General features: G+C 40.4%; 1 protein-coding gene across 1 annotated transcript in view; it reads right to left on the bottom strand.

The window, feature by feature from the left end:
- Positions 1-18654: 18654 nt before the first annotated feature.
- The window catches only part of P3H3 (prolyl 3-hydroxylase 3), a gene marked incomplete at its 5' end in the record, with an annotated part of 42226 nt that continues 38709 nt past the window's right edge, over positions 18655-22171 (bottom strand). The window contains 3 exons of the mRNA XM_081318917.1: positions 18655-18941; positions 19214-19354; positions 19649-19724. Of these exons, the coding sequence (XP_081175043.1) occupies positions 18723-18941; positions 19214-19354; positions 19649-19724 (436 nt within the window). The 3' untranslated portion in view covers positions 18655-18722. The remainder of the gene's footprint in view (positions 18942-19213; positions 19355-19648; positions 19725-22171) is intronic.

Below are 22171 nucleotides of genomic sequence, written 5' to 3'. Positions count from 1 at the left end.
ACCGGTAGCTACTTTTTTGTTGCCCAGGCACAGATTGGATTCTGGAAGCAGCATCCACACAGAGAACCGGTTGTTCACATATTTGAATCCCACCACTGCACATCAGCCAGTTAGGGATTCACAGGACCAAGTTTTATTTTAAATATTCAAGATTCAGATTTAATGTTACAGATAGTTTTTATCTTTTAGAACCTGGTTTCTGTTAGTCGTGTTATGAAAATTCTCTTTTTATACTAATTCTTTATGCATCCTTTGTTGCCTTCAGAAAGGCAGTATACATATTATGACTGGCTTCATTTACATTCCTTCTTTAGTAACATAAAGATTAATCTCAACAATAGAAAGTTTTCATTCCTTGCCATTACACATCCTCTTGCCTCCTTCGGGTCTTAGCTTTTCTGCCTGACACAGTTAATCCTCTTGCAGTGGAAAGACTTGGAGATCCATATTCATCTGAATCTGCAACATTTGGCAAGGTTTTACTCATAGGGGCTCATCTGAATTCTCATGCTGTTCTGGAGGAGAATAATAATTCAAGATGTTCTGTTCTTGGAAACTGGTTCAAGTATATGAGGGAGCACAAAACGCCTCTTGTACTTTTTAATAGTGGGAGAAGCAGTGTGAGAAAATAAAAAAAGTGGCTGTGTATGTTGAAAATATATCCTAAGCAAAGTTGTAAAAAAGTAGAAATGGCCTTTTCTGCTGTACATCTAATGCAACAGAACGGCTGGATATTTCTCTGACTGGGCAAAAGCCACAGCTTGACTTCTCCTTACCTCTTTTCTATACCACCTTTTAGAACATAGAATCATAGGGCTGGTAGGGATCTTGGAGGTCTTCTAGTCTAACCTCCTGCTCAAGGAAGGAGATCTTATACCATCCTGGTCAAACTGTGGTCCAGTCTACTTTTGAAAACTTCCAGTGATGGAGCATCCACAACTCTGGGAGGCACAAACTATTCTAACTGTCAGAAAACCTATCCTTATTTCTAGGTTGGACCTAGGTTGGACTTAGTTTTTGCATCTTTTTTGTATTGTGCTGACTTTGCAGTGTTTCAAATATGGCTTGGCTTGGCTTGGCTTGGCTTTGTTCCTGCTCCTGCTTTAAGACCTGGTCTGAATAATGACCCAACCTATCTGGATTGAGATCTGGATTGAGATTTTGCTCTACCCCAACTAGCACAATCTGCCGGCTGGCCCTTCCATTTTCTTGGATTTGATTAGCAATTTACAGGATCGAAATATGGGAGAGTGCTCAGTATAGAGGTTCCCTTCATCATACATGATACCTAAGTAATAGGAAAATACTCCAGCTTCATAGCTACAAATACTGTCTGAGATTCTGGAGGAAAGAAGGGATACAAGTATAACAAACAAATGAATGAATAAATAAACAGCTTAGAAAAGTGGAGGGAGTTTTTTGGAGTGTGGGGAGAGATTGCATGTTTCTCCCATGTCAGTGCAACATGGCACTGTGTGCAAATGTGTAAGTTGTGAACTGGAAAACCCTTGGTTTAGATATCACTATGATTGTGGAAGGAGGTGATTTTCAGCATGCTGCTCTTTCCTAGCCACAGACTTCCAATTTTAGAGAGGATTACTGGAGTAATAATGCAGGTACTAAGCAACATTGTTTTACTGTTATATTTCTTTTGTAAATCCCATGAATAATGCAGGGTTAAAAGCAGAGAAACATTAGAGGTATCAATATTAAGGCTGCTATCCTAAATGAAAGTATTCAGAAATAAGGTCTCTACAGTAATAGAGCTTATTTGCAGCCAAAATGTATTGGAGAAATAGTTTACATTGGCCAATAGCAACTTCTTTTCAGATTAATGTAGCTTTACGTTTCCCTAACTTGATGTCTCTTAGATTCTCTTTCTCCCTCCGCTTCTGTTTTTAAGCCTAAAAATTCCTTTGCAGAAGGAGCCATACTCTTCTGGTGGAAAAATTACTGAACTGTCAGGAGAATCCTAGGCTGGGACACAGGATAACTTCTGAGAAGGGATAGGAAGAGCTAAATATAGCAGAAGAGATATGGAAGAGCTTAGGCTCAGATCTCCAGGAGAGCCTTTAAATCTCTCCAAAGGACCAATTGTTCCCATCTTAGGACACGAAGCCACAGTGAGGGATAAGAATAATTTTTCATTTCCATACAAGCTTTCTTTTCTAACCCACAGCTACATAAAGTAAATGTTGGCCTTTAAATGTAGATGCCTTTTGAGAATAGCTGGGTGGACATACAAGAAGAAAATTGCTCATCAAGCAGGCTTCAGGGCAGATGAGGCAGTAATTGGTCAAGTGTCTGTAATAGTACATAGACTGATCCCTGGATCATAAGGACAATTTATAATAACAATAAAATACAATGCCTTAAACTTATCCAAGTTTAGTGGTCATCCACATTTTATAAAATCTGAACATAACAGTATTATAATCCCTAGGTTGGGACTAATTATAGATCCTAAAGCATCTAAAGCTTTATGGTGTATATCGCATAATTCTCATTCAAAGAGGCAAAACTTGAGAAGGGAAAGGGGAGGGAGGAGAAAACAGAATACCAACCCTATCTGCAATATCTGGAAACAGTTTTATGACAACACTTTCTGAATTTACTTTATTGTAGCATCTTCTAATATCTCCCTTTTTGTTGCTTAAATCTGAATGGTACTTTTAAGCAAGTCAAAACTTACTCATCATATTAAAACATTAATAGGCTTAGATTGTTTGGGATGGATGTTTTCTACCAGAGCAACAAAGTTTCCTGCACTTTTTGGACTATTACATTGGACAAGATGAAACAGTTGGAATTTAGTCAGGGAAATATTTCACGTCCCTCTCTCTTTAATCAAAAAAGAGCTATATTCTTTGTGCATTGAATCCTTCTCTATGCCGCTAGGTACAACATACATAAGTTCCACCCATCTGTTTGGCTGAAAGATATCTGGCTGAAATTCTCTTAGAGCACTTCCTGGCTGAATAGTGATGGGAATACAGGTGTCCACAGAATAATTACCCATTTATCTAGGGGAAACACATTGGAAGCAAAGCAACAAGACCCTTGACTGGTCTTTATTGCCTGTTCTGCCTGAAAAAGCAATTGTCCATCAGTTACTGCAAGACACTAAGAAATTATTTTGGATGCACGATTCTTAACCTCATGTATGGTAGATGCAAAAATACTAATTGAAATGACTGCATTCTTGGCTGAACAAAACTGGGAATTATCAGGGGCATGCATAATAGATAACTCAAACTCCTCCGCTATTAATTCATTCAACAACTCATTTTTTCCTCCTGAGGGAGGCCTTTTTTGTGAGGCCCATGCTAAACAATTGAAAACAGAAAAGGAAAAACATGGGAAAATGGAAGATGAATAGAGGACTTGGAAGTCTATGTAATCTCTTGTTGATTTCCTTTAGAACTGGATAGATTAATCACCTCTTGCCAGAAAGGATGAAAAAATTACCCTTATCTCTTTGCTGTCCTACAGCTCTTCTTTCAAAACCCCTTCTCTCCAAAAGAATGAGAACACAAAACGTATTTTGCAGGTGTGTCTATCATTTCTGATTTGATGGATAAGCCCAAGGCACATGTGCTGAAGATTTTATGATGGGAACTAAGTTCCTATATATCTGAGTTGTGATCATTTCTGCCCTGAAGAGCCTTGATCTAGCTGCCTTTGAAAGCCTACTTTAATGTTGGAAGTAGTATAATAGTACACATGGATGGAAAAATATCACTTACTAGAGTTTTTAATTTACAGACTTAATGGCTCAGGATATTGGTACATATTTTCCTGTCCACAATCTCTATAGTTTTGAAATTAGCATGGTGAAGGTGGTCCCGAGAAAGAACATAATTCTAACTAAATGGCCTGTCGTTAATCTTCTCAAGGTAAATCTTTCTTTTCAGGCAGATATCCAGTAGCCTTTTTTTTTTACACATCCCAAGGCAGGATACCCAGGAACCTTATTTGCATTCCAAGTCAGAAAGAGAAGTGAAAGAGTGCAACAGCACCAATTCTCAAGAACATAGAGAAAAGAAAACATCACAGCAGCCTTACCGTAATCTAAGGGGTGGCTTCTTGGAAGAGGGGGAAACCAGATCCCACTGGGCAGGAGACCCAGGCTACACCGCTAGTTCCCTTCAGCTGTTCCTGCACTAGCCGTCAGTCTACACACTTGGTGTCTCTCTCTCACTCTCAGTGTCTCATCCTCATCCTGGATAGATCTCCCTGGGGGAGCTGGGATGCTGTAGGGCAAGGGGTGGGAACAACTCCATGAGCAGCATCAGGCAAATTAAATCAGACACCAGTGAGTTAGGTAAATCGGATTGAGACTTAATGCAAAGCAGGTGGATAGGGAGAGGATAGATGATAATGTGCTTTGTTTAAAAGGAAAAAGAAAACAAGAGAGGCTGATATAATTGATTTGTGTTGCATTAATATTGCACTGATACAGCTAAGATAATCCAGACAAGAGAATATACAGGCAGTTTTGAATGGATCTAGAAAAGGATTGAGAAAGCAAAGGCAGGCATCCGTGAGGCTTCCTCTCATGTTGCAATGCACCTGGGTAGGGGTAACAGTGGGATCTCACTTTCCTGGGTAGCAATAATTCTGACAAATTTTTTTGTCTGTTACCAAAAGAAGAAAGTGGGCTGGCAAAAGCATTTTGGCAGTGGTATGCTCGGGGATGCTGCTGTAGGATTATCTTGGCCTCAATCTCTTTTAATCTCACCCACAGCTTTGGCCCAAGCCTGAGATAAATACCTTTTAACGGATTGCATCTGACGTCAGGAAGCCATCAATCTAATCAGCTGGGCCACTTTTGGGCCAGAGGTAGCCACCTTAATGCTGCAAGGCCAGGTTCTCTCACATGTACCTATATGCTGACAAAGAAGCTGGCCATTTGCCTTCCTCTTAGAAAGGGCATCAACATCTGGTTCTATAAGTGGCCCTGGAAGGACACAAATGGGTGAGGAGAATTAAATAACACTGCAAGGGGAATGGAAATCTCATTTTGTTGTCCTTCCTTCTCTGTCCTTTTCCCAGGATAGGATCATAATAATATCAAGGATTTATGGAGCTCATTTCAAGCATTCCAAAACCTTCATCACCTTTATTTCAGCAAGATCAAGTCCTTTAGAAAATTCAGTCTGGAATGAATCTTCTTGACTCACTCCCAGCACGAGGGCTCCTTGATGTTCTCTGAGCTTGGTTGTTTTCTTGCAGACATTTAATTACCCAAACTAGATAACACCATTGGTGCCATCACTCCCAGAAGCAATTGTATTGGAAGAAAAGTCATACGTTCCTTGTAAGTCTACCTTGGGAAAAGAGCTGAGGACTATTACATAAAAAGCATTTGTTTAACATTCCCACTGGAGAAATATGCTGCTGTCTAGCACTTGGCAGATAGCCATGAAGCGCTTGGAAAAGGTATTCAAACGTCATGATGTGTGTATATCTACAAAGATCAAAATTGTATAAGCCATGGTATTCCCGGTGATACTTTACGGAACTGAAAGTTGGACTTTGAAGAAAAAAAGATAGGAAGAGTATTGATGCTTTTTGAACTTGGGGGGTTGGAAAAGCCTCCTGAGAATATCCTGGGCAGCTGAGAAAACAAACCAATGGATCACAGAACAAATCAACCCAGAGCTCTCACTCAAGCTACAAGTGACCAGGCTCTGTTTAACGTGTTGATTTATCTAATTTATTTATCAAATTATCCTCTTTCAGACACATTATGTGATAACAGCAAAAATAATAGCACTCCTCCGCCACAACAGAATTGTATGAGGGGAAAACCAGACTTATTCTCTCTCTTTTTAAATAATTTTATTCTGTGCTTTTTTTGTAAAAGAAAAAGGTGCCGGAACTCACACATGTCATACAACCCGCCTTGCCTACCCTACAAGGTTCCATCCAAAAAAGGTGCCGGAACTCCGTTCTGAGCGTTCTATGAGAAAAAAAGCCCTGATCTTCTTCCTAACACTATTCCCGCAGTATGGCAGGGTCTGCTTGTCGGCAAAGCCATCTCCATTTGGCTCGATTCAGGGCATCTTCAAGGGTGACGGCCACACATATTATGTCTCCTTTATGCGATCCAACCACCATTTCTTGGGTCTGCCATGGGTTCACCGGCCATCAGGGTCCAGATGTGTGGCTGCCCTTGCCACCAAGCCTTCTTTACCACGTACGACGTGTCCATACCATTTAAGCCTTCCTGCAGTTTTGCTATGATTGGTGCGACTCCCAGTGAACACTTGGATGTTGTCGTTTATGGTGTGGGCAAATTGCGTTAGTCCAAGGCACCATCGGAGCACTCACATTTCCATCGCATGTGGGGCCTGCTCATGCTTTGCCATTGTTTCATTTTAATTTAATTTTATTAAACTTATCAAAATATAAAGTACAAATGAAAATGAAAATAGTGGAAAAATGGGGAAGGAAAAAGGGGAAGGAAAGAAGTGCAAGATAAAGGGGGGGGGGAAAGAAAGAAAAAAAACCTTGACTTCCAACTCTTTTTAGTGCAGTAAAATAACATTAGAGCCTCAACCTTTTACTTTTTACATACTTCATATGTACTAGCCATTTGTATAACAACAAACTTAGCAAAACCCAAAGTCAATGTTTCATTTTTCCCCCATCTTCAGCACAAAATCCAGAAGCAGTTTCCCAATAGAAAAAAACTTGGATGTATTATTTTCTTGATCAGAGCAGTTAATTTAGCTATCTCTGCTAGTTCCATCAGTTTTTCCAGCCATTCATCCATCATAGGAATTGAAATATCTTTCCATTTTTGTACATAAAGCATTCTTGCTACTATCAATATATATAGGTAAAGGTAAAGGTTCCCCCGCACATGCGTGCTAGTCGTTTCCGACTCTAGGGGCCGGTGCTCATCTCTGTTTCAAAGCCGAAGAGCCAGCGCTTGTCCGAGGACGTCTCCGTGGTCATGTGGCCGGCATGACTAGACGCCAAAGGTGCACAGAACGCTGTTACCTTCCCACCGTAGCGGTCCCTATTTTTCTACTTGCATTTTTACGTGCTTTCGAACTGCTAGGTTGGCAGAAGCTGGGACGAGTAACAGGCGCTGTTTGTTCCTCTTTTTTAAACTGCCAGAGGGGGTGTGTTCTGTGGGTGGAGGTGTGCTCTGATTGGGTGGGGGAATCAGAGCACACCTCCACCCACAGAACACACCCCCTCTGGCAGTTTAAAAAAGAGGAACAAACAGCCACTACCACATGCTTCTCCCAGAAGAAGGAAGCTGAAGCCACCAGCCTGATGATTGATGATGATGGATGGGATTCCGTTGAAACGTTGCTCCTACACCTTTAGTTCTACGTGGGGAAAAACCCGAATGACCAAAGATCCATATATATATATATATATATATATATATATATATATATATATATATATATATATATGTATATATATATATATATATATATATATATATATATATATATATATATATATATATATATATATGTATATATGTATATGTATATATGTATATGTATATATGTGTGTGTATATATATATATATATATATATATATATATATATATATATATATATATATATATATATATATATATATATAAAAGCAAGGTTCCAGATTTTTTTTCCAAGTTCTTTGTCCATTAAGCCTAAAAGAAAAGTATCTGGTTTAATTTTTATATTAACTTTAAGAATGTTCTATATTAAAATATGAATCTTATCTCAGTATGCTTTATCATAACTCCATTAAAGATGGCAAAAAGTTCCTTCTTTATATTTACACTTCCAACATATATTTGAAATACCTTTGTACGTATCTGGCAATTTATGAGATGTCAAATACTAATGGTACATTGTTTTATAAAAAAAAATAGATTATAGTGTAATATAAATTTTAAACCCTTCATTCATGGGAAGACAGGCTTATTTCAATGCACCCTACCCTATCATGCTCTCTCTGGTTCCACCACCAGCTTATGTGTTCAAAGGGAAATCTGAAGTGAGCATTCTGCCTGGTGTCCCTAAGTTTTACATGCCATTTAGAATTGCGCTTCTTTAGAATAAAATAAGAACACTTCCTTCCAGGAATAAAAGGCTATATAACCTCCTTCAGTCTTCTAATTTCCTATAAAGCATGGCTTTTTAAAGTTACTTAAAAAGTTACACAACTGGGCATATATAGCCAGATGATTTCATACACATTTCCAAAAACTGTTTCCTTCTTTTTTAAAAAATAGAATGTTCAGATTCCCACACACACCTGCCTAATCACTGTTACTAATTTTTCAGGGTACATAAGAAGACACATATTTACAAACTAGCATGTTTTCCAAAGAGTGGAAAGTCTTTTATGAAGTAATTGGAATCACCTTCCTCTCACCTGGATCTAAGTCTTCCAAGGACTGGGTCAAATGCTATCTTTGATACAGTTTCCTCTGTCCCTCTTGGCTTCTATTGGGTTACAATATAATCCCATCACTAGATGCTAATCCTCACCTCGCCCACAGGAACAGTAGATTCTGTTTATCCCACTCTGGAACCAATCCAGAAGTTCTTGTCTTTCCTTCTGTTTAACTGGTTGATCTAATATAGGTACAGACTATGAAAGCCTGAATAATTCCTGGCAGAAGTGTTTGTTTGTTTTACTAAAAAGCAAATGTAATTAATTATCTACAACTCCCTTTCTTTTCTCACTCAATTTGTACTAACTTTACAAGGGAATGGAAAGGTTTATTGGTTTATCCTATAGAATAGAATAGAATAGAATAGAATAGAATAGAATAGAATAGAATAGAATAGAATAGAATAGAATAGAATAGAATAGAATAGAATAGAATCTGGAAGGGATATTGGAGGTCTTCTAGTCTAGCCACCTGCTCAAGCAGGAGAACATATACAATTTCAGACAAGTGAGTGTCTACTTTCTTCTTAAAAATCTCCAGTGATGGAGCACCCACGATTTCTGGAGGCAAGCCATTCCACTGGTTAATTGTCCTCACTTTTAGGAAGTTTCTCCTTAATTCCAGGCTGTTTCTCTCTTTGATCAGTTTCCAACCATTGTTTCTTGTTCTGCCCTCTGGTGCTTTGGAGACTATTTGGCATTTTGATTGTTTTTTTTCCCCATCCAACAGTGCAGGTGTCTCACACCCTTTTTTTACAGTATTCTGTTGTGAATGATAAGAGATTCATCAGTTTGGGTTTGCTGGTTTTACCCAGGCACAAAAATACCATATGCATAAAGGAGATTGAGCTGCGATATATGGAGATAAAATGGACAGGAATGGGTGAATTTAATTCAGATGACCATCACGTATACTACTGCAGGCAAGAATCCCTCAGAAGAAATGCAGTAGCCTTCATAGTCAATAAAAGAGTAGGAAAAGCAATACTGGGATACAATCCCCAAAATGACAGAATGATCTCAGTTTGAATCCAAGGAAAACCCAGGGCTTTTTTTTCTTATAGAACGCCCAGAATGGAGTTCTGGCACCTTTTTTGGATGGAACCTTGTAGGATAGGCAAGGTGGGTTGTATGACATGTGAGTTCTGGCACCTTTTTCTTTTACAATAAAAGCACTGGGCAAACCATTCAATATCACAGTAGTCCAAGTCTATGCCCCAACCACCGGTGATGAAGAGGATGAAATTGATTGATTCGATGAAACCCTACAGCACCTTATAGAACCAACACCCTAAAATGATGTCCTTATCATCATGGGAGATTGGAATGCTAAAGTAGGAAGCCAAAAGATAACCGGAATAACAGGCAAGTTTGGCCTTGGAGTACAAAGTGAAGCAGGGCACAGGGTGATAGAATTTTGTCAAGAGAATACAATGGTCATAGCAAACACTCTTTTCCAAAAGATGGCTCTACGCATGGACATCACTAGACAGTCAACACAGAATCAGATTGACTATGTGCTCTGCAGCCAAAGATGGAGAAGCTCTATACAGTCAGTAAAAACAAGACCAGGAGCTGACTGTGGCTCAGACCATGAGCTTCTTGTTGTAAAATTTAGGCTTAAACTGAAGAAAGTAGGGAAAAGCACTAGGCCACTCAGGTATGAACTAAATAATATCCCTGATGAATATACAGTAGAGGTGACAAATAGATTTAAGGCCTGATAGACAGAGTGCCTGAAGAACTATGGACAGAGGTTTGCAACATTGTACAAGAGGTAGCAACTAAAACCATCCCAAAGAAAAAGAAATGCAAGAAAGCAAAATGGCTGTCTGAGGAAGCTTTGCAAATAGCTGAGGAAAGGAAGGAAGCGAAAGGCAAGGGAGAAAAAGAAAGATACATCCAATTGAATGCAGAATTCCAGACAATAGCTAGAAGAGATAAGAATGCCTTCTTAAATGAACAGTGCAAAGAAATAGAAGAAAACAATAGAATAGGGAGGACCAGAGATCTCTTCAAGAAAATTGGAGAGATGAAGGGAATGTTTCATGAAAAAATGGGCATGATAAGGGACCAAAATGGCAGGACCTAACAGAGGCAGAAGAGATTAAGAAGAGGTGGCAAAATTACACAGAAGAACTATGCAAGAACAAGCCTAACATCCCTGATAACCATGATGAGGTGGTCACTGACCTCGAGCCAGACATCCTAGAATGTGAAGTGAAGTGAAGTGGGCCTTAGGAAAGCTGAGCAACAACAAAGCTAGTGGAGGTGACAGTATTCCAGCTGAGCTATTCAAAATCTTAAAAGATGATGCAGCAAAAGTGCTACACTCAATTTGCCAGCAAATTTGGAAAACTCAACAGTGGCCACAGGATTGGAAAAGATCAGTTTACATTCCAATTCCAAAGAAAGGCAGTGCCAAAGAATGTTCAAACTATCGCACCATTGCACTCATTTCACATGCTAGTAAAGTTATGCTTAAAATCCTACAAGCTAGACTCCAGCAGTATGTGGATCGAGAACTACCAGAAGTACAGGCAGGATTTCGAAGAGGCAGAGGAACTTGAGATCAAATTGCCAACATACATTGGATCATGGAGAAAGCTAGGGAGTTCCAGAAAAATGTCTACTTCTGTTTCATTGACTATGCTAAAGCCTTTGATTGTGTGGATCACAACAAACTGTGGCAAGTTCTTAAAGAGATGGGAGTACCAGACCATCTTATTTGTCTCTTGAGAAACCTATATGCGGGTCATGAAGCAACAGTGAGAACTGGACATGGAACCACTGATTGGTTCAAAATTGGGAAAGGAGTCCAGCAAGGCTGTATACTGTCGCCCTGCCTATTTAAATTATATGCAGAGCACATCATGAGAAAGGCAGGGCTAGATGAATCAAAAGTTAGAATTAAGATTGACAGGAGAAATATCAACAACCTAAGATATGCAGATGATACCACTCTAATGACAGAAAGTGAAGAGGAACTAAAGAGCCTCTTGTTGTGGATGAAGAAGGAGAGTACAAAAGTTGGGTTGAAACTTAACATTAGGAAAACCAAGATCACGGCATCCGGCCCTCTCAATTCCTGGCAAATAGATGGGGAAGAAATGGAGGTAGTGACAGATCTTATTTTCCTGGGCTCCAAGATTACCACAGGTGGGGATTGCAGCCAAGAAATTAAAAGACGCTTGCTCCTCGGGAGGAAAGCCATGGCAAATCTAGACAGCACACTAAAAAGCAGAGACATCACCCTGCCAACAAAAGTACGTATAGTCAAGATTATGGTCTTCCCAGTTGCAATGTATGGCTGTGAAAGTTGGACCATAAGAAAGGCTGAGCGCCATAGTTCAAAAGCTTCAATTCTTTGGCGCTCAGCCTTTCTTATGGTGTTGGACCATAAGCCAGAAGAGCCTAATGCTGGGAAAGATTGAGGGCAAGAGAAGAAGGGGACAACAGAGAATGAGGTGGCTGGATGGAGTCACTGAAGCAGTAGGCATGAGCTTAAATGGACTCCAGAAGATGGTAGAAGGATAGGAAGGCCTGGAGGAATGTTGTCCATGGGGTTGCGATGGGTCGGACATGACTTCGCAACTAACAACAACAACAACAATGCATGTAATTCCATGAGTTTGTTTGGGAAGGAAATTGTCAATAAAAATATCACAAATTTGGGGACTTCCGGTGGCTGCGCGGCGCCGGAGACAGCCTTCCCGGGCTGCCCGCGGCTCAGCTGAGTGATTTTCGCCCGAAACAGCGCCGATCAGCTGTTCGGGCGAATTTGAAGCCCCCTCCTCGGGAGAAGAGGAGGGGGTGAGGCCCCAGGTAGGGGTCGAGTTCTCTGGGGCCGCCTGAGCTTGTAGCTTGGGCGGCCGAAGGATCGAACTCCCCCGTAGCCTGGGTCGCTCCCAGCTGGCCAGCGCCTCTGCTCCTGATTTCATGGAGCAGAGCCAGGCGTCTGCGACCACCCCTGCCTGAAGGAAGGACTATGGAATAAAAAGAGCAGGCAGAGCGGTACAAGAGGAAAAGGTGAAGAGGATTATTTTATTTTACTCTCGAGCTTGATGGACTTTTTAAACTTAAAGTGAAAGTGCGTCACAATTGAAAGTAAAAGATGGCGGCTAAACCTCCCCCTAAAACTCTTCGGAGTGCTGGAACTTCTCCGGTGCAACAATCATCATTGCAGGCATTGCATCCTCTTGATGTATTGACATCGAAGGACTTACAAGATGCTCTTGAAAAACATACCCAGGTAATTTTGAAATCAATGGGTGATAAATTTGCACAGATGGAGGAGAAATTGAAGAAGTTGGAGGAGAGAATGGAGGAGAGGATGGAACAGAAGTTCAGGGTGATGAAGGTAGACATTTTGTCTTCAGTGTATAAAGTGGCTGAATGTGTGGAAGATTTGGATGAAAAAGTGGAAGATTTGACTCAAAAGAATGCCATATTAGAAGCAAAAGTATTGGAGAATGAAGATTTAAGAGACAAAATGGATAGAGAATTGAGTCTTGCTCAATATTTCCAGATGCAGTTTGCCATTAGAATCAGAGGTTTAAAGGAGAATATTAAGGAAGATCTAAAGCAGCTGGTTTCTGAGGCTCTCGAAGTGGTATTGAATCAGCCAGCATCTGAAATAAAAGGAGGCATGGATAAAGTGTTTCATGTGAACTCATGGATTGCTAGACAGAGAAAGTTGCCTAGAGATGTGGTGGTTTATTTTGTAAAAAGGGAAATTAGAGATGAAGTTATACAAGCTGCCTATGATACTAAAGTTGTGATTGCTGATCAAGAAGTTCTGGTTCTAAAAGAAATTCCTCCAAAGATTTTAAGGAGAAGGAAGGATTTTACATTTCTTGTGCAAGAGCTCAAGCAACGAGATATAAGGTTCAGATGGGAGATCCCAGCTGGGTTGATGGTGATGCATGAAGGTAAAAGGTACCGTCTGGTTACTGTGATGCAAGCGCGTGATTTTTACAATAATGTTTTAAAAGCAACCCCATTAACACTTCTGGAAGCTGCAAAGGGATCTGGAGAAGGTGAACATCAAGAGGCTGAAGATGGACAGACAGAGGAGAATGGTGCTGGAGGAGATCAAGTTATAACACCTTTGGATGATCCCAGAGAACAGAGGGTGACGCGTGCTGCTTTAAAACGATCAAAAAAGATAAAAGAACAAGATCAGCAGAAGTCTATGGAACTTTCACAACGTACTTACAGCCAAGTAGTGGGAGGTGGGAAAAGATTTGGGTGAGGAATGTAAAATTTATATAAGTTTGAAATCTAAGAGAGAATTTTTACAAAATGTTTTATAGATGGTATTTAGATTTTAAAAAGCTAAGTATGTATTTGAATTATTAGCCTAAATGTTGGAGGTGCGGTGATGAAGACGTAATATATTTTCATATATGCTGGACTTGTAAAAAGGTTAAGGCTTTTTGGATAAAAGTCTGGTGGAACATACTAAGTTGATGTTGAATTTAATTACGGCAGCAAGACTTTTGATAGGTTAGTACTGAAAGAGGAACTGCCGACCATAGAAGAGTGGACTTTAAAGGTTTCCGACCTGGTTGAAATGGCGAAGATTTCGGCTTATTTGAAAGATTACTTGCAGGAACGCTATATTATGGAAGGGAGAAAATGGCTTGAGTTTATCTAGAATAAGTATAGGGTTAAGAAGTTTTATATTTGAATAATTCTTCTTTCTTTGTTTCTTTTTCTATATTAGTTTTTTTTATATATATTTATATTACTAAGGTTTGTTTTATCCTATATAAGCTAGAGAGTGATAGATTTTAGAGTTTATGGTTGTTAGTATATGGTTGTTTATGATTGTTTTTTTTATATATACCTTGTATTTAGCTCTGGGAAGTCGGGGGGGAGGGGGGGAGGGGGGAGAGGAAGGGGGGGAGGGAGAAGGGTGGGGGAGGGGGGATTTTTTAAGGGAAAAATTGTATGTTAAAACTTTTCAATAAAAAAAAAATATCACAAATTTCATTAGCAATAATAATGTGTGAGGTCAGCTACATTACCAGTCATTTCCATTTATTTGAGAAATAATTTGAACGACTACATCTGCAGCTCATATTCAGCCTAATCTCCCCAGCCCTAGTGCTGGTGTGGGATTATTCCAGAAAAGCATTTTATTTGATCTGTACTATACATTCAATGCAGGACATTGTTATGTATGAAAAGAGGAAGAGGAAGATAGGGATTTGGTTGCCACAGCAGGAGCCTAAATTCTTTTAAGTAAAAATGTTCTTTTCTTTTGTATATATCAGTGATGGCGAACCTTTTAGAGACCGAGTGCCCAAACTGCAACCCAAAACCCACTTATGTATCGTTGGGTGCCGGGTGGGTGTGGCCCATTAGGTGGGTATGGCTGTGGTGGTAACGGCAGACTGGGTGGGGCTAAAAAGCTCAACCAATCAATTCCAACTTTGTGAGATCTTTTTTTCCCCTGCAAGAAGTTGAAATTGATTAATTGAACTTTTTTTTTTTTGCACACGGTGGTGGAGGCCTAAAGCAAAAATGTTTTTTAAAACCCAGCTGAAGGCCTAGGACTGGGGCGACGGCACACGCGCCCACAGAGAGGGCTCTGCATGCCACCTCTGGCACCCGTGCCATAGGTTTCCCAACACGGGTATATATATATGAGCCCAGACAGCTCATTGGTTGAAAAAGAAAAGAAAATTAATATAAACTTTTGTCTCTGTTAATGCTGCATATTGCACTGAAATTTCCTCAAGTACCAGGGACTCCTGCATAAGCCTCTATGGTGTAGTTGAACAATACAGTCCACAGTTTATTCACCAGCCTGGCATCTGTATTCCTACCTTTGGAATCTGATAGTTTACCCTTCACTAGTTTTCATATGACTTAGGGTCTTTCTCCATTTGTGTCTAAAATGCCACAAACATGACCTGGCAACATCTTTTTCTAATGTATTCCTTTGATTTTGCCTTCTTCTTGTCTCAACCCTTTGAGTGAGTCATAAGTCATCTTTACCTCTTCTGGGTTTGAGACAGTATTTTCTACCTTATTTCAACACATTCCACGGATAGCTTTGAAAGTGGATTAAATCTCTGAGGCTGGGGTGTATTTAATTTTGGAGGGAAGTCAGAGGGATGGCAACATCTGGAACAGAAGCAATAGAAGCAGGATAGGCTACAGGGACAGCCAATCCAGTATAGTCCAGTTTTCCTGCCATTCAAGCATGGGTGGAGATAACTTCAACTAAACAATGGGGAAAATCCCCATTATACGTTATGTGTTCAATATATCTTGAGCTTAGAAAAACAGTTCAGTTCAGTAACTAAGCACATTACAAAAACATAGCTGTTATACTGTCAGGGACCAAAACAGGTAGTCGACTTACAATCAATCGCTTAGCAAGTGTTCAAAGTACTCCTCGCTGGGGAGTACTTACAACTCATATTCTACGTTCCCTCCCTTCATCCCCCCCCAGTCATGTGACCACACTTCAGGTGCTGGGCAAGCAACCTCCAAGAACAGCCATTTGTAGCATCCTGCAGTCACCTGACTTCGTTTTACGATGGTTTTACTGAAAACTGGCACTTCCTTCTGGTTTTTGGCAAAACCAGCCTGTAACGAACTATCGACTCACTTAACAAGCACCGTAAAAAAGGTCACAAAATCAGGTTGATCATGTGGGTGGCTTGATTTATGACCGTCATGACTTACAACTGTAATGGGCAGGCTCTATTATGATCATAACTCAAAAACTACCTATAACAGTTTTTCAGTGTTAAAATAGTGTGTGCGGGATCCATATATTTATATTGTTTTTGCAATTTGTAAATGCTTTTGTAGTGTTTCAAAAAGCATATATTACAGCAAGGAAAAACCTTTAAACCATTTCAGTTCACTACAAATGATAGAACTATTCATTGTTCTGTATCTACTAGATATTTTAACCTAAATTTTAATTACTTTTATACTTGATTATTATTACTCATGATGTTGATTTTGCCTTTTGCTCTTTAAACGGCTCAAAGCATTATCTGTTGATACCTATTTAATGGCCATGTCCAGCCTAACCTGGACTTAAAAGACTGCCTATATCAGCGACAAAATTCTTGAAGGAAAAACACACACCCTTTTAAAAGCTTGCCATTTGGAGCAAATATCTATCAGATTAGCTGAAGAACTTAGACTATCTAAATCATCCCGATATACTCTTTGAGAGACAAAGGTGGCGAAGGTTGCCTCCAAATAGGTTTTCTTCCCATGGTATTTACAGTGGCATCTGAAATGAGTGACCTCTTTTTTCTAAAACAGTTTTGCTGATCAGTACTCTGGCTCTTAACAGCCGCATGGTGAGACCGAGGGCAAATAAATTAAACAAACATACAATGGGTTTGCTCTGACACCCCCCCACACACACTTTCTGCCCCTCAGTCTTTTTCCTACAGATCTTTTCCTTTTGAAACCTAGTGAGAACAGCTGTTCAGAAGCAAGCCTGGATCTGGGAACTGGTTCACCAGTTGCCTGAAATGGCAAGGTAGGGAGTATTATAATAGAAAAATGGCAGGAGCAATGTGAGGTCCTTAACTCTCTTCTTCCTATTCTTCCCCCATCTCTATCACCAATCTTCACAATTCCTCATTCTCTGCTATTGTCAGAATCCAGTTATATTTCATTTCTATCTATCTTCTCTGATATAAAACCAATTCTTACTATCTCCTGGATTCCGTCATACTACTAAGGGGGATGGGGGTATGCATAGGGTTTTTACTACTTTCACTTCCTCTACTCACTACAAAGTAACCTTTTGTTGATTCACTTCGGGTCTGCTAACCATAACAATGTGGCCATCTGTCTCATCCTATGCCCCTCTGAAGATCTCCACCGGCAGCAAGGGGGGGGGAAAGGGGGGGGGAAGAGGCAACACCTGGGATCTGGGTAAAGAGAGGATTGAATGATCGTGCCGATGGAGCTGGACTGATGTTATCTTTCCTGGAGTTAACACCTAGAAATCTGCCGGTTTGAATCACCCGGAAGAACTGCGGGGTGGGGGGCTGCTTGGGAACACTTTAAAACATTGAAAAGTGGGGGGGGGGGAATCCCTCAGATCCTGTCTAGCATGCCTACTGTCAATTTCTCTTAATAAAAATTCCTGTTGGAAGAGATCATTTCCAAGAGTTCTGTTTCCTTAAGATGTAGATTGAAGTGGGTCCTTACAGCTATGTTGCCAGCCACATGTTTTTCATCACAGAAGTCAATTAGTTTCAATGGAAAATGCAAAGAAAAAATAGCTGGAAAAGATAAAGTACTGTATCATCTTCAACCTGCTGTACTTCTGATCCAAACCATTACCTTCCCAGAGTTACACTGCTGCTCTTTTCAAAATATTTACTTTGAACTCAGTTTCACTTGCATTCTACTTACTTTCTGGCTTCTAAAAAAAAATCTTTGAAAAAACAAACTCTACTTCCAAAACCAAAACTGAACAGGGCAAATACATGTAAATTTCTGGAGTCTGTGTTTCTGCTAGTAATTTATACTTTCTACTAACCCAGACAATTGGGCGGGGGGGGGGGAGGAGAGAATATCATATTGGGTGCTGAATACTGCTAACAAAAAAGAACCCGAGGGCCAATCTGTTTCGGCATACATTGCTTGAACAAAGAACTCATAGTAATTCTGCTTCTTAACGTTTCACATGTTTTTCCGTGCTTTTTGGGATAAGAATTCTGATCACGGTAGATTCTTTAACTGTACATTTCCCTTTTTGTATTCCAGATGTCTAGCATGGCTTGTCTGTTTTCATGCATCCAATCCCAAAGCTCACACAAACGAATATTATTTTTCCCCAATTTTGATTCCTTCAATCATGAAAGCTGGAAGGAAGATATTTAAAATTAATATAGCACTTTAAAAGTAACCCAAGTACATTTTATATTATCCCTGTTCCCCTCAGAAGAGCTCTGTACTGTAGATAGATCCGTATTAACTGTGTCTATACTGTAGATGGAGGCCCCTGAAGGAGAGGAACTGGTGGCCTCTGTGAATATGGCTGACCTGAACTGAAGATTTGTGTCTCAGTCTGTTTTAGCCATAATGTTACATTAGGTTACAAGCTTGGCATCTTTACTGGGGCACCACGATATTCGGGTTTAAGTAGTAGATGAAGTCCAGGAGTATCACTCTCTGATCCATACTTTGTGTGTCGTAAAGAAGCAATGTACACTTCTTTAAGTCAGGCGTTGCAAAAGTTCTCAGGCTGCCTGCTTGTACAAGTCACTTAGAGCAGCTACAAAGGACCAGGTTGCACTGAATGTGATCAGAATTCATCTCTGACTCTCAGCCTCCTGGACTTCACCCCAGACTTAGAGTCCAATTTAATATTTCGGCTTGTGGATCTAGGTCTTCCCTTTGGAGAAGGAGGCTCTGGTGAATCCACACTGTCAGGTGCAGAATTGTTGTCTTCTGTGTCTTCTTTATGTGACTGTTCCTGTTCTGCCTCTTTCTGTCTCATCAGCTTTTCTGCTTGGCCCCGTTCCTACAACCAGAAAGAACATAGGAAGTGGAAAAAGTAAGGAGGAGACTGATAGAAAACCACTTTACCATTTGATGGTCTCCTTCTTACTATCAGCTTTTCTCAATATTTCTATGGGGAGCAATGTAATTTCAAGTCAAGACACTTGGAAATTTATCCAATGTTTCTGTCCTTTCATTTCCTCACTGTAGCCTTTTCGGCAGCCCTTACTTTTTATTTTGCCTATGGACTTTGGGTCCCTTTCCACCCTTTCCCCCTCCTCCTCGCTTGGTTACCTGCTCCGCATGCTCTGGAGAAAGGGTATACCAGAGGGCGATAGCACAGCGCCTCCCACGGGTCACGGCCCACACGCCATGAGGATTCTCTTCACCAGAGCTGAAGGCCACCAGCCTCCCGCATTTAGGCCGCACTTGAGCCTGCCAAAGAGAGAGGGGGAAATGATAAATCAACAGGTCTCCCCATCCTTGCCGTAGAATTCTCTTCTCTCAAGCTCACACGATGACTGTGAGTTATACTATAGGTGGGAAAACATTTTTTCTTATTTTAGAGAGAAGAAGAGAATTGCTCAAGCCCAGCGCGGAAGAAGTCAATGCATCCTCCAAGATGAAATTTGGCTGAATTTTCTTGATTGCTCAGTTTGTTAGGGACAAATACTGCGAATTCAGTTGCTTCTCTCCTAATCCCATATTCAAGGCTTGAGGCAGACTCACTGTAACGGTTACAGCATCCATCTCAGTGAAGAAAAGATTCCCTCCTTGGAAGTCTTCATTCAGGTAAAGGATTGCACTGTGGAGAAACGAGAAAATAAAGAAAGGTAAGGGTACCTGAGCAGTCTTCCACGAATCTTCCTTTACCTGAAATAATCAAGCTTCGTATTTAAATTGCCAGAGATTGACATTCTTTTAGGAGAGCGTTTCCACAAGGGAGGTTGCTAGCGCAGATTTGAAGGTTCACCTGGGAAAACATGATGTCTCTAATAAGGATCAAATATATTATTCAAGGAAATGTACGTGACTGAAGCAGCCTTTTTCAAACTGTTCCCCTACAAATCCCAGCCATGCTGCCTGGATGCCAAGATATTGGAAAAGGTTAATCTATATTCAGAGTCAGTGGCAACTCTCAGATCCACTTTCTGTTCCTGTTCTCTCTCTCTCTCTCTCTCTCTCTGTGTGTGCTCATCATTCATTGTTAGCAGTAAGTTGAAAGCAAAGCTAGTCTGTATGTGAGCTGTCTTTGACATTTCATGTTTACTGCTTCTTTGTTATTTGCAGAACTACAGCATGAATATTTTCCATACCACCCACTCCTGTTACATGTTTTATTGCAAAAAATATCCATTATGTCTTATCTGTAGCAGCAGGCATTAATACGGGGGACTAATTTAAATCTGGAAGCCTAAGAAGAAAGCATACTCAATGAAATACCTTACTTCGGAAGAAAAAGAATATATGCTGTTCTCCCTACCTTCCTATCATGTCACATTTCTCCAAGGATTTTCCTTTTACTCTCCTAAGCTTTCACAGGGAGCTACCCAATCTCTCTCTCTCTCTCTTCCTCATTCTCTCAGTCAAAACACTGTGAGCAAATGAGTATAGGTTCATTTTGAACAGGTCTGAAGTTCTTCTTCCATTTGCAGAAACAGCCTTTTTTTAAAAAAAATTAAAACCAGAGTTCCAAAATTGGTATCCTTGGTGGAGCAGTGGGCTAATGCCTCCTTAAGTAACACCAGCTGCCTACAATTAGTGCAGGTTCGTGTCCCACCAGGCTCAAGGTTGACTCAGCCTTCCATCCTTCCAAGGTAGGTAAAATGAGGACCCAGATTGTTGGGGGCAATAAGCTGACTTTGTAAAAATGCCGCTGGGGGGGGGGGCGCGAAAGCCCTAATAAGCAGGCATATACATAGAATGAAGGCTATTGCTAAGCACATTGATTTGTGCTTTAGATTGTAAGCCACCCTGAGTCCTCGGAGAAGGGCGGGATATAAATGGGATTAAAAAAAAATTCTAAATACTCCAAGCATATCAGCTTCTGGAGGAGAGCCAACAGCAATGTCGAACTGATCCACTCTCGGTCAATGACTGCAGGAATCAATTGTTGCCACGTCTTACACTGTTCTCTTCCTCAGCAGTAGCCGCATATGTTAATTAAAGCACGGATCAGAAGACATAATCATTTCCATTCCCAGATCCCCTCCACACAGCCAATGGCTTCCATCCACATACTTTCATGCTGCTGTGCAGCATCTGGCAGGGATTCTCAACTTGTCCTTTAGCTAGCCAATTAGAGAGCACCAGAGACAAGAGGCAGTCCCAGCTGTGCTCTTCACTTTGGTGTATTAGCTGCTTATGTTGAGAAAAGGAGGGAGGAAAAAATAAACCAGCCATTATTATGGGAGGAACAAAGCTACCTGTGATGAGGAAGAATGAACCATGAAGTCAATAGGAATCCCAGAGCAGGGCCAGGCAGACGTTACTACCAACAGGATGCATCTCTTGCCCAGCAGCTCTAGTCTAGAGGAAGGGCTCTAAAACAACAATCACAGCCGTTCCTTTTTACACAGAAGCCAAATTAATTTGCAGAGTTAATTGGCTCAGTTTCCAATGAGCAGATAGTTTGATTAAGACTACACAAGGGTGATACCAATCTTAAACTTGTTCCTCTCTTGAGCATGGAAAAAGTGTCACTGTATACTTCTACTCTAATTATAAAACTAAGAATGGCAAGCAAGAGGTCTCTTTGTAGTTTAAGACTAAGAAGCAAAATACATGGCAGCAATTCAATTCTTTTCTTTTGCTAGTTTAATGAATTCCATGATAAAAGAATTGTTTGCCCGGTAGATGGTCAGCTGATACGTGCACAAAGCAGTGTTTCTTTTAGCCTGGATGAGTAAGATAGAAACAAATGTCACGAAGAAAAACTCAGAATATTTTGGAATTCTAGAATTCTATTTTGAAAAGACAATATAAGGTTCATGGGGAGGCGAACAAGGCTACTATATGCCTCCTCAGAATAGCTAAATTTGGAGGGAGAGGAGAAGAATCTCACTCCAGCAACAGCATATATATTGACAAATATTTATTTATTTATTAAACAAGATTATATGGCTACCCAACTTACACAAGGTGAATTTAGAACAATAAAAAGCTACAATTTAAAAAACCCCAAGCCCACTGACAGAATCTCCAGGGCCTTTCAGAAATGTAACAAGGGTGGGGCCAATCCTATCTCCACTG

The sequence above is a fragment of the Vipera berus genome (assembly GCF_964194415.1).
Source record: "Vipera berus genome assembly, chromosome: 2".
NCBI classification, from domain to species: Eukaryota; Metazoa; Chordata; class Lepidosauria; order Squamata; family Viperidae; genus Vipera; species Vipera berus.
This window is presented reverse-complemented; position numbering and strand designations above follow the sequence as displayed.